At 46.4% G+C, this 13,815-nt stretch overlaps 1 protein-coding gene across 1 annotated transcript; it reads left to right on the forward strand.

The window, feature by feature from the left end:
- The first annotated feature begins 307 nt into the window (after window positions 1-307).
- LOC143833962 (uncharacterized) lies at window positions 308-12,459 on the forward strand. Its single transcript, XM_077330352.1, has 5 exons — window positions 308-379; window positions 855-972; window positions 1,942-2,068; window positions 3,126-3,215; window positions 8,056-12,459. Exons 2-5 carry the CDS (start codon window positions 958-960, stop codon window positions 10,104-10,106), a joined length of 2,283 nt encoding a protein of 760 aa, XP_077186467.1. The 5' UTR covers window positions 308-379; window positions 855-957; the 3' UTR covers window positions 10,107-12,459.
- Window positions 12,460-13,815: the final 1,356 nt, after the last annotated feature.

Below are 13,815 nucleotides of genomic sequence, written 5' to 3' on the forward strand. Positions count from 1 at the left end.
CCTCAAACCCGGCAGAATCCGCGGCCGGGGCGGCGCCTTCGTGGCTCTCCGCTCACTGCTCCTGAGCCTGGAAGCTCACCGCCTTCCCCCCTGTTGGGTCGGTCCTGCAGGCGCTGTGGGAGCCCTGCCGTGCTTTGGCTCCCCCGCCACACCTCCTTCCGGGGATATTTTTTTGCAAAGCGCCTGAAGCCTCCCCGCCCAGCTGCCCGCGAAGCCAGCGCCTGGCCCTCGGGTCTTCAATGGTTAACAGGACCATAGAGACTCGGTTCCTAGAGCGGAAGGGGGGGAGAGAGAAGAGCGGAAACCGGAAGTGTCTTTTCCTGACCCTCAAGCGAGCCGGACACAAAGCGGCCACGTGAGTTTCCTGGCGTAGGTGGAGGTGAGTTGGCGCCGGGGTGGATTTCGGGGGTCTGGCCCCTGGGGGAGGGAGAGGGGGAAGAAGCAGGAGACCCTCCCCCCAAGAGAGCCGAGAGGTGGAACTCTGCCCAAGGACCGGCTCCCTTGGGAGGGATCTATGCTCGGGATTACTAGGAAGGAGAGCGAGTGTGAAATGCCTTTGCTCTGTGCCTGGAAGGTACTTATTTACTTATTTTATTTCTCCTATTTATTAGCCGCCGCTCCCAGAGGCTCGTGGCGGTTTACAAATGTCCAGCTTAAACCCATTAAGACCCCCATTAAAGTGGACTGTCACAACATCCATAACAACAACAATCAAAGCAGCAAAGGAAAGATGGCGGAACCCTCAACCCCCTCCCCCCACCACCACCACCACTCATGGAGAAGAGAGGAGAGACAGGTCAGAATGGTATTCGTTGTTGGCATCAGATACAATTCCATCTTTTCTTGCCTTGCAGGGAGAGGACTGACAGCAGAGGCGCTGAGTGGAGTGGAGAGGAGAGACAGCAGAGGAGCTGTTTGGAGTGGCTCTTCCTTACTCAACAGTGAAGCCTACCAGTCATGCAGCAAACGCAGGTGAGGGGGAAATTGCACCGTGTGGGAATGCCTGGGAATGTTTGGTTAAACATTTTTCAGCTACTCTTAGCAAAGAATAATTTTAGGAGCTGCACAGGGTCCCTTGCGGCGCAGGGTGGTTTACATTGGAATTTGGAAGCATTCTTGCTCCTACATGGGTGTCTCCGGAAGACCCCTAAAAATTCACCAAAACATAGCCCCAGTTCATACCTACAAAACAAATATGCATAATAGAATAATATAAGGTCTAATATAATATGCATCTTGATTTGAATGATTTGAATTTGAACATTCTGAGATTTGCAGACCCAGATCCTCAATCTCTCCATGCAAAGTGAGAAGAGCAGCAAGCTGCCCAAAAGAATTAATAGTTTCATTTAGAAGAGAAACAGCTTTGTGAATATGGAAGGAGATATAATCCGAATTGGCCTGTCATTCATTCATTCTGCCTGTACTGGAGGCAAGCAGGGAGGACGTGTGCTCCAAGGAGCAGGAAGTCTGCCGTTGAGCTACTCAGGACCTAGGAAGAGACTCTATGAAAAATATCAGGATGTTCATATTAGGGTGAGTGCTTTGATGCAGCTTGGCCACCTCAGTGATCACTGAAGCCCAAGGTGGCCAGCACTGTAGAGAGGAGGGGCAGCGGTGGTGCACCAACACTCTGTTCCTGTGTGTGGCTGCCAGCTGGCATGCCAGCTGGTGCTCCTCCCCTCTGCGGTGCAGTGCTGGCTGCTCTGGACTTCTGTGATCTCCGAGGTGGCCGAACTGCACCAAAGAGCTCACCCCTAGTTCATATTCTAGCTATGCTGACACATCTTTTCCAATGCCCCCAGTAGGATAGTCTTCAGATCCTTTTGAATCGTGCCCAAGCGAGATTGTGCATATTACAACACCACAAGGGGAGGGAAGGTTCTGGTCCCTTCCTTTCTGGAACGATTCACGAGGATGCAAATTGTTCTTTGATTTCAGAGTCTGGTGTCTTTCAAGGAGGTGGCCGTGTACTTCTCCACGGAGGAATGGGCCTTGCTGGATCCCTGCCAAAGAGCACTGTACCGGGAGGTCATGCTGGAAAATTATGGGATGGTGGTCTCCATGGGTAAGGATCCTGTAAATGCTTGTTCAAGGGACAAATTGCTTTGATGAATCAAAAGTTGGGGAAATTCCATAATGGCACCTGCCTCTGAATTTTCTGTTGGTAATTTTCTCTGCTCTCGTGGTGAAGCTGGAGCCCTGGCTTGGGAATGTCTGGGATAGAGTGCAGCTATCTTTTCTTTAAAGCCTCTTAGTCAGAATGGCACTTAGGCGTTTTTAGTTTTTAATTCCTGTTTAAAGGCCTTTACAGAAGTTTACAGGCTTTTCTTTCATGTATTACAATCCTTTTAAGTTTGAGTTTCTTTGTGTGTGTGTTTATCCCAAAACATGTTTCTGGTCTATCATCTTAGACTTTTGAAATTCCCCTGAAGCCCTTTCCTGGTTCTTATAAAGAGGGCACACTTGATTTGTGCTACAACTTTCTCCCTTCCTAGATGACCCAGCCTCCCATTCCCTTCTGAGGTAACTGGCCTGTCTCCCAGGAAATTCACCCCTGATTTCTCCTCACCAACTCAGCAGGGATCCACCTGACTACCCAAATTCTCTCTGCCAAGAGGTCTGCTCTAGCTCAGAGGTAGTCATCCTGTGGTCCACCAGATGTCCATGGACTACAATTCCCATGAGCCCCTGCCAGCAAACGCTGGCAGGGGCTCATGGGAATTGTGGTCCATGGACATCTGGAGGACCACAGGTTGACTACCCCTGCTCTAGCTGACCAAATGTTGCATGGTTTATTTTACAATCGAAATCTCAATCATCTCTCTAGAGTTTTTCTTCCAACGAGTTTATCAGGATCGACTAGACACAGGATCTGAACCAGAATCTGAATGAACTAAATTGCCTTTCTCTCAGCAGGCAGCCTGGAATAGCCATGCCCCCTCAGCTGTTGCTGGCCAATCACAGGTCTCAGAGCAGCCTGTAGCCCTGCCTTTTATCTGCCTAGTGAGGAGTTTTTAACTTTTCCCTCAACCTTGCAGTTATCTCAGCACTCGGAGCCTCCTTTTTTCAAGTCCTCTCCATCACAGGCAGTTTCTTATCCTTACCTGTTTTTGCTTTGGAAGGACGACAGGATTCTACACCTGCCCTCATTGCCTGGCTGAGGGAAGAAGGTGACCTTCTGCAGAGCTCCACGGAAGAGGTCCAGTCAGCAGGTAGGTGCTTCCTTTGCTTCGGGAGGGCAGCTGAGGCAAAGGGATCCATCAGGCTTAGGGTTCCCTCGAGTGTCCTCTCTTTTGATTTGTAATGCTGTTACAAAGGTTGAACACAATGCAGTAAGAGCAGGATACCACGCAGGGAGCAGGAAAGGTACAGTTGATACAATTCACAATCTTCCAAAATCTTTCCATTATCCTATTGCCTTTATCAAAATGGCCTCTTGAACTTCTTTGTTTGACATAGTTGGTGGAATGACAAGAAGCTGGAGTACTGTGTGCAGTTCTGGAGGCCTCACTTCAAGAAGGACGTAGATACAATTGAAAGGGTACAGAGGAGAGCGACGAGGATGATCTGGGGCCAAGGGACCAAGCCCTATGAAGATAGGTTGAGGGACTTGGGAATGTTCAACCTGGAGAAAAGGAGGTTGAGAGGGGACATGATAGCCCTCTTTAAGTATTTGAAAGGTTGTCACTTGGAGGAGGGCAGGATGCTGTTCCCATTGGCTGCAGAGGAAAGGACGTGCAGTAATGGATTTAATCTACAAGTACAATGATATAGGCTAGATATCAGGAAAAAATTTTTCACAGCCAGAGTAGTTCAGCAGTGGAATAGGCTGCCTAAGGAGGTGGTGAGCTCCCCCTCACTGGCAGTCTACAAGCAAAGGTTGGATACACACTTTTCTTGGATGCTTTAGGATGCTTTGGGCTGATCCTGCGTTGAGCAGGGGGTTGGACTAGATGGCCTGTATGGCCCCTTCCAACTCTATGATTTTATGATTCTAAGCATGGAGGCTTTCCTGACTTCTCCAGAAAGGTCGTTCCACAAATGAGAGCCACAACAGAAAATATGAGTGTGCAGTTGCTGATTTTTCCCATTGGTTGGGCGGCAGCATTAGAAGCCTTGAGTTAGTAAATTCCAGAGACAAGAAGGTAGTGTTTTCAGTGTAATCTATAGACCGCTCCCTCCCTGCAGAGCACACTTGGGGCAGCTGTGATCATAAAATGGATTTAGACAAGACTAAAGTTCTAAACTATCATGAGCCTCTTGTGGCGCAGAGTGGTAAGGCAGCGATATGCTGTCTGGAGCTGTCTGCCCATGAGGTTGGGAGTTCAATCCCAGCAGCCGGCTCAAGGTCGACTCAGCCTTCCATCCTTCCGAGGTCGGTAAAATGAGTACCCAGCTTGCTGCTGGGGGGTAAACGGTAATGACTGGGGAAGGCACTGGCAAACCACCCCGTTTTGAGTCTGCCATGAAAACGCTAGAGGGCGTCACCCCAAGGGTCAGACATGACTCGGTACTTGCACAGCGGATACCTTTACCTTTACTACCTTAAAGTTCTAAAATTAGATGCTATCCAACCATTAGTCATTAAAAATATAAGATCGGAGCAAGATGGGAGAGGCCAAAAATTTATCAAATCAATCACGTGGGGGAAGCAGAAAGGGGTGGAAGGAAGCCCAGTTAGCTGTTTCATGGCTCATGTTGGCCTCAACGATATAGGAAAATATATACCGGGAGATTTTGAGCAAGCAGGACCCCGTCTAGGTGAGACTGGGAACAAATCCGTACCTAGCTTGGCTGGTCCTGAAGATGCTGATGCAGACCCTGGTGCCCAGCCCATCTGCTCCGGTAAGAGCTAAAACACCGGCAGTGTTTGTGGGAGGAACTCCCATCATGGCTCCAACTGGAGCAGAGACGCCATAGCTGTGGTTACTGTGGGCAAAGGTTAGAAGCGGTTGCTCTTAGCCAATACAGCATAGAATCATAGAGTTGGAACGGTCCTCCAGGGTCATCTAGTCCAACCCCCGCAGAATGCAGGAAGTGCAGACCCACCTACCCACCCCAATTCCATGCCCACAAATGTGACGGTTGCGTCTGTCATCTGCCCCGTCCCTTTCCCTTCTTAGGGGGTGCGGAATTGGGTTAGCGATAGGTCAACGATATGCCTGGGAGAATAATGACAAGGACAACAGCAACGTTGCTTTCATCGCCTGCCCTTCCTGGTTGGCTCAAAGTAGGTAACAGCAAGCCACGTACACGTCATAAAGTGATATTGGTGAATCTACCTGAATACTCAAGGAGAAAATCGGCAAGTAATATTGTATAAATAAATTTAGAAATAAATAAATAATAAAAGACTAACCACCATTTGTACTCATTTCCCCCCCTCCCCAATAAAAATGTTCTGGCCATGGGCCTGTGCTCCAGCCACCCTCCAGGATCAAAAGTTGACAGCGTCCTTCTATGTTGAATAGTTAAAAGTGCCCCAGTCTCTCCCAGAATCTGCCAGTTCCGCACTCTTTCCGAGTAACAGAAAGAGCTGCTTTGTATTGAAGCACTGGGGTGCTCTACCGTTAGTGACTTTTGTCCTAGATTTGCTCAAGTGAAGGAGAGCCTGTATTGGGACACCCGGGTCCTAATGAAGTCCCTAGCCGGGCCTGGCGGGGTCAGCCTTCTTAGTATATTTCAGACATCAGTGGGAGAGGTGCCCTCTGGGTTTTGCTTGTCCTTGGACACAGTCGAGCGGTATTTCCCAAATGCTTCGATATGCAAGTACCCAGAGAGAAGGGAGAGCTTTTGAAATTTCCAGGCAGGGTTTTGCTGTAGTGATTAGATATTTATTTGTGGTATGCTTTGTTAATATTTTTATTTATTGTATAGACTTATTGCCCGCCACTCCCATAACTGGCTCATGGCGGGTTACAATTGTCCATATTAAAAGCCCCATTAAAACAATTCCAAACGTTCATCCATATAGAGTAACAGACTCCTAAAAACTTTTTTAAACCACGGTGGTCTACAACCCACTACCCCCCCCCGAAATCTACTACAGTGGGAGGAGGGAGTGCAGATCACACTGGGGGGCCCATCAGATCTTTCTCGCCACGCCAGCCTCAACCATAGACCTGGCGGAAAAGCTCTGTTTTGCAGGCCCTGCGGAATGCTGAAAGGTTTTGTCAGAAGTATCCATATGCTCGGCTCTGATGCTGTCAGACAAATTGTAGGTTCTGAAGTGTTCAAGCCTGTAATTGATGCCTTTGAAGATGTCCCTACTAACCGTTGTTTACCTCCTGGTTATCTGGTGTGCATCACCCATAGATGGCTGGGCCAAGAGGCCTTACACACCAAATTATAAATAAAATAAAGAAATACAGGGTGTTACATGTGTGAATTTAAAGCTGGCTAGCTTTACATCATCAAAGGGAGATGCCCTTGAAATGTAAGAGGCCAAGGGAGGTGGCCCATCATGGCCCTTGGAAGAGCCTTGGTGTGAAATGGCAAAACAGTCCCAGACAGTGGTGTTCCTTTTTGTTTGCTCATGAACAGAGAATCTCTTTGAGGCTTAGTCACTTAAGAAAACCAATTGAGCCTTTGGGCAAGAACTGGAGATTCCAGGCTGGAGAAAACTTGGGACACCTGAATTTCCATTGAATTGTTACGGCCCTTGGTTAAGGGTCTATTGACGGTCATTGTGCTAGTTTGGTGTAGTGGTTAGGAGTGCGGACTTCTAATCTGGCATGCCGGGTTCAATTCTGCGCTCCTCCACATGCAACCAGCTGGGTGACCTTGGGCTCGCCACGGCACTGATAAAACTGTTCTGACCGAGCAGTGATATCAGGGCTCTCTCAGCCTCACCCACCCCACAGGGTGTCTGTTGTGGGGAGAGGAATGGGAAGGCGACTGTAAGCCGCTTTGAGCCTCCTTCGGGTAGGGAAAAGCGGCATATAAGAACCAACTCTTCTTCTTCTATTGTTTTAATAGATATTTTCCGTTGCTAAAGGTATGAATGTTTATGGTGTAAAAATATCTGAGGGGATTAGTCTGCGTGCTTTTTGAAACATTCATTCATTATATTTATATACCACCCTCTCCAAAGGCTCAGGCCGGTTTACAGGGAGCAGGAAAAGATACAGATAACATATGGTAACAGGTGATCACAGTAATAACATTATAACAACAATAACTTAACATGATCATAACAATAACATTAGAAAATGGAATAGCAAGAACCTCAGCTTAACTCTTACTGGGACCCAGTGGGTTGGGCAGATTGGTGTCAGTCGTAGTAGGGGGGGGGCTTGGGGGCCAATTGGAAGCGAGAATTATCTGGCAAGAATACCATGGTTCCCAAACCTGTATGGCTTTGGAACCATTGTGTACCAAAATTATAGACTGCTTCTGGTGAGAACCAATATGTTTGCATAGATCAGCCTTTCTCAACTTTTTTTACTCTTACGGACGCCCTGAAACATTCTTGAGGCTTTGAGAAACCCAGAAGTGACGTGATCGTGCAGAATATGGTTGGTCCAGAATATGGTACAACTGTGTACATGGCTCACATTAGGCCCCTCCCCACCCACTCCAGGCCCATCATTAACCATTTTGGGAGGAGCGAGTGGGTCGACATGACTCACCCAATAAATGTTTAATAAATTTTGAAGATATATTAAAAAATTAACTAACTCCCACCCATTCAGGAAACCCTTCCAGGGCCGTCCAGAAACCCCACGACTTCTCAAAACCCTGGTTGAGAAAGCTTGGCATAGATGTTGTGAACCGTTTATCCAAACCCTCATCCTGCTTATTTTGTGATGCGTTGATGTATTTACTTATTTTACACTTTTTCTGGAAGTAGTCTGGGTGGCATAAAAGTGATGTCTGTTTATAGAAAATCTTTCTTCAGCAACCTAGGTCTTTCAATATTCCCGTTCTTACTTTGCATTTCCCAAATAAATCTCCAGCCGCTTGCCACATAATGGATTCCTTTTTTGACTGAGTGCATGAATGGGGCAGAGTCAACATAACACTTTTCTTTTTCTCCTTTCTTTGCTTCAGATGATATTTTGGGAAATGAAATTAAGGAGGAAGTTTCCGAGACGTCACTCAGGGAAGTTTCGCACAGACAGAAGTCGGGCCATGAAGATGGAGAAAAGAAGCAGATAAAGATGGAAGATTCCTCTGGAGATGGCAAAATGGAAATTCAAGGGAAAATATACAATGGAAAAAGGAGGGTAAAAGTCACTGACAGTATCCTCAAAAGAAAGAAACTTTACCGATGCCTGGAATGTGGACAGAACTTCAATTGCATCTCGCACCTGATTTCCCATCAGAGAAAACATAAAGAAGAGTGTGCAAAGAGCTTCAATCAAAGGGCTAACCTCACTTCCCATCAAAGAATTCACACTGGAGAGAAACCATGTGAGTGTGCACAGTGTGGAAACAGCTTGAGTCAGAGTGGCCCCCTCACTTCCCATCAAAGCATCTATACAGGAGAGAAACCATATCAGTGCTTGGACTGTGGAAAGAGCTTCAGTTGGAGTTGCAACCTCACATACCATCAACGAATCCATACGGGAGAGAAACCCTATCAGTGCTCCGAGTGCGGAAAGCAATTCAGCCAGAGGGCACACCTCACTTCCCATCAACGAATCCATACGGGAGAGAAACCCTACCAGTGCTCCGACTGTGGAAAGAGATTCAGATGGAGTAACAGCCTCGCTTCCCATCAAAGAATCCACACGGGAGAGAAACCGTACCAGTGTGCCGAGTGTGGGAAGAGCTTCCTTCTGAGTAACGCCCTCAATTGCCATCGAAGAACCCACACAGGAAAGAAACCATACCAGTGCTTCGAGTGTGGGAAGAGCTTCAGCTGGAGTAACAGCCTCACTTCCCATCAAAGAATCCATAAGGAGCAGAAACCCTATCAGTGCTCAGCGTGTGGGAAGAGCTTCAGGGACAGCAGCTCCTTCACTTCCCATCTAAGAATCCATACAGGAGTAAAACCATATCAGTGCTCGGACTGTGGAAAGAGCTTCACTCAAAGCGGAGCCCTCATTTCCCATCAACGAATCCACACAGGAGAGAAACCCTATCAGTGCCCAGAGTGTGGGAAGAGCTTCAGGTACATCGGCTCCTTCGCTTCCCATCAGATAATCCATACGGGAGTAAAGCCATATCAGTGCTTAGAGTGTGGAAAGAGTTTCAATCGGAATTATAGTCTCACGTCCCATCTAAAGCTTCATACAGGAGAGAAACCATATCAGTGCCCAGAGTGTGGGAAGAGCTTCATTTCTCGTGCGCGCCTAACTATCCATCAAAAGATCCATGCAGGAGTAAAGCCATACCAGTGCTTGGCATGTGGAAAGAGCTTCAGCCGGAACGATAGTCTCACTTCCCATCAAAAAATCCATACAGGGGAGAAACCATATAAATGCTCAGAGTGCGGGAAGAGCTTCACTCACAATTCCTACCTCACTTACCATCAAAGAATCCATACTGGAGAGGAACCATATCAGTGCTCCGAGTGCGGAAAGAGCTTCACTCAAAGTGGCTCCCTCAGATCCCATCAAAGAATCCATACTGGAGTAAAACCATATCAATGCTCAGAGTGTGGAAGGAGCTTCACTCAGAGGAGCACTCTTATGTCCCATCAAAGAATCCATACTGCTGTAAAGCCATATCAGTGCTTAGAGTGCGGAAAGAGCTTTAATCAGAATTATAGTCTCACTGCCCATCAAAAACTCCATACAGGGGAGAAACCATATCAGTGCCCAGAGTGTGGGAAGAGCTTCATCCATCATGCGCGCCTCACTTCCCATCAAAAGCTCCATACGGGAGAGAAACCATATCAGTGCTCAGAATGTGGAAAGAGCTTCAGTTACAGTACTGACTTAATTTCCCATCAAAGAATCCACAAGGGAGAGATGCCACATCAGTGCTCAGAGTGTGGAAAGGGCTTCAAGCATAGATCACACCTCACTTCCCACCAACGAGTCCATACGGGAGAGAAACCATACCAGTGCTCGGAGTGTGGGAAGAGCTTTTCTCGGCTTGACACCCTCGCTTCCCATCAAAACATCCACGTTCGTGAGAAATCTCATCAATGAGCAGAATGTGGAATGGGTTTCAAAAGTAAAAGAGTTTCTCTAGGAAGTCAGACTTTAATAAACATCTAAGAATCCACATAGGAATTAAGTATGGAATGTGGAAAGAGAAATGCTTCAACAGCAACGAATCTCTTCGTGTCAAAGAATGAATACTGGGAAGGGAGTATTTAAGTAGCCGTTCCAACTTAGGCTATTCTCAGAAAGCAAACCCAGCTGGACGACTAAAACTGCTAAGTTTGAGAACCATACAAATGCTTAAGCATGGGGAAAGCTTCATAGTACCTTGCTTCTTATGTCAGCATCTCAGTATCCATATCAGAGAAGGGTGAGGAAGTCTAGCTTTCGAAAACTAGGTCTGAAAGAACCTCCTTGCTTTTTCAGTGATGAGAGACCTTTCAAATCTTGTAGCAAGGTTTCTTAGGAATTGTCTCCTCTACCATCATGAAAGGGCTCTTTGAGGACCGTATCATGTAGTCACTGCTTGTGGGAGAATCTTTGTGCTCAAATGTTACGTTCAAAACTAAAAAGGAGAAAATATCCTGACCCAAACTAAAGTCAAGAACCTAAGAAGCTCAACCAAGGAAATGTACCTACACCTATAAAGGGTTAGACCACAAATTTTAAAAGTATAATAATAAAATACCAGTATTTATTAACCGAGTTATCTGAGGGACCGCCTATTGCCCTATGCCCCCTGCAGGGCTTTGCGTTCTGCGGGTAGTAACCTGCTGGTGATTTTGGGCCCCAGGGAAGCTCAGTTGGCTTCGACCAGGTTTGGGGCTTTTTTGGTCCTGGCCCCGACCTGGTGGAATGAGTTGAGGGCCCTGCGGGAGCTTTTGATATTCTGCAGGACCTGTAAGATGGAGTCCTTCTGCTGGGTCTATGGTTGAGGCCAGCCCAGGAAGATCTGATAGCCTCCTGGCAGAGAAGAACGAAGATCTTGAATTGGAAGTCCCCACCAGCCGACCATTGCTGTGGGTGCTGGGTCAGTGCTCAGGGTCCCCCCTGCGACCAGATGTTAGCTAGCACCATGGGATTTGAATTGTCACTGCCAAAGGGGTTTTATAAATGGGTGTTGTAATGGGACAATAAGTTCAAAACCCAAGGCTTTTTGCATAAAATAAAATCAATAAAATAAAATCATACTGATGCCTCTACTAACTAAATGCATTTCTGCATTGCTGTCTTTATCAATCAAATAAAACAAGCGTACATATACAACGAATACAATAAATGCTTTAGGCAGTTGACTCCTTTACATTAAAAGATACATTCCGAATACTGTGGACCTGTAGTCAATTCTATGGACCAGAAGGCCAGATAAACAATGGGAGACCTCTAATATTTCAGGAAGAGGCCCCAGTCAAAGCAAGCTCTTTCAGTGTCCAGTAAGTGTCTTGTAATCATGAGCCAACCATCAAAAAGAAGGTTGGCTCCTGATTACAAGACATTTATTAGACTCTGCTGACTCCTTGTTTTGTCTTCAAGCCCATCATGGATCATTTTTCTTTTGGAATGTCGCTCGTGTGCTTTGGACCGAAATACTTTCAGATGGTTCAGGCTGGGCTTGTGCCCAAATCACTGTTCATACAGTGTGCCCTTGGCACATTTTTTTGGGTGGCTTGTTCTACAGATAAATATGGTACCAAATAATATTAGAATGTATAGTGAACTTTTTGAGTAGGGCTAATATATGCATCAAGATGGGGAAAAAACACTAGATGAGCTCCCTGAAGAGATCAGGGCCCTGTCTGAACTTCCACAATTCCACAGGGCCTGCAAAAGGGAGCTCCTCCACCAGGCATTTGCTTGAGGCCGACTGATTCAAGACATCTACAGGTCCCCGCACCCCCAGGCTGAGAGGTCATACCTACCTAGGGAATGTCAATTTTATTGTTTGTTGAAATACAGTTCTAGTTTTTACGCTATATCATGATTGGTATCCATTAGATGTTCTATGTAAACGTTCAATATTGTTTTACGTAAACTGCCTAGAGCTGTAGGGAAGGGCGGTATAAAAATCTAAATGAATAAGTCTTATGAACTGGCAAAACAAGATGGCTACAAACACTACAATGGCAACACATATCTGATGCACAACAGACTAACATCAGACTTCAGAAGAAAATGGAATCCTATCTTAGACTGCATTAACTATACTGATCAGGAAAATGTTATAGAAAGGAATAACTGAGTTTATACAATGTAGTAGTATTAGTCTTTTCTCCTGTATTCAAGAAAGAGATTTTTTCCCTTTGTTTTGTATTATAGAACAGTAGTTTAATGTTTTTATGGAATAATAGTTCTATAATATGGAGTGTATTACTTTTAAATAAAACTTGCCTTCTGTGTGTGAGCTTATCTGACATATAAGTCTGTTGAAGGTTGTAGACGGCAGCCGTTTTTCTTCTCTGCTTGCTGGTCTATCCTTGCTTTCCTAGCTGAAGAGCTCCTGCTGAGCCCATAACCCTGTTGGCAGAGTTTCACTATGACCGTTTATGCACTGGCCACTTTACTGCCCCAACTCTCGTGCAGGAACACAAATAGGGGGCAGATGAGGTGCACTGGGCCAAATGCTCCCCTGTGTGGGTGCAGGAAGAGGTGGGGCCACCTGTCACGACTAAAACTCCAGCCTGCAACCCAGCATGAAACCTCCAGTGCATAAACGGTCTATGCAGTAAAGCTGAGCACAAGCTGCTTAAGAACAAAACAGATTTATAGAACAAAAGAACATACTTTATAGGAAAGGGAAGAGATTGAAGCCTATCTGTCTATACTAACTAGGAGAGAGGAAGTAACTCTGTTCTCAGAAGAACCAGAAAAGCCTCAATAAACCTATCGAAGACAAGAAGGGAGGAATTTGAAGTGATAGGTCCTTAACCTTGCTAAGCTAGCTGGCTGTTTCCTTTACTGCCCCTGCAGGATTTTCCAGTTATCTTTCTGTATTTATGCTGAGTGGATCTTGTATATTCTAACAGTAGAGACTTACAATCTTGACCTGTAAAATCTGCTACCCTCCCCTTTTTAATGTCCAACCTGATGAAGTGTTCTAAGAAAGCCAGCTTGGTGTAGAGCCCAAGGTCACCCAGCTGGTTGCATGTGGGGGAGGAGTGCAGAATCAAACCCAGCTCGCCACATCAGAAGTCCGCACTCCTAACCACTGCATACCCAAATGGCCTCCCTCAGACCACCCTCCCACAGGAATCTGTTCCTTACCTTGGCAGCCCGGTTGCTTGCTCCACTGCAGCATAAGGAGGCGATCCAGGAAGGTTCTCTGCCACCATTTTGCTGCCTGCCAGGGGATAAAAGCTGGGCTACTGACTAAATAAGGAATGAGACCATCAGATCCTCCTAGGAAACTGATGAAAAACAAAAAGGGGACAAAAAAATCCAACCTGAGAAAACCAGTCGCGAACCCAAAGGCTGAGCAACAAAATATATTAAAATTAAAATACAAATACTTATGAAGTTCACATTAAGAAGATTAAAAAGGACATTAAAACGTAACAATCTGAGTCTGTCCAATATTGCACATACAGTCTCAATGGTTGCACGCCGGATAGCCTTATACCAGTGGTTCTCAACCTGGGGGTCGGTACCCTTTTGGAGGTCGAACGACCCTTTCACAGGGGTCGCTGCAGGGCAAGCAGCTTGGCTGGGGGGAGGTGTGCCATCCACACAACAACCTTGCGGGGTAGATCGAGATAGA

This window comes from Paroedura picta, chromosome 3 (assembly GCF_049243985.1).
Source record: "Paroedura picta isolate Pp20150507F chromosome 3, Ppicta_v3.0, whole genome shotgun sequence".
Lineage (NCBI taxonomy): Eukaryota > Metazoa > Chordata > Lepidosauria > Squamata > Gekkonidae > Paroedura > Paroedura picta.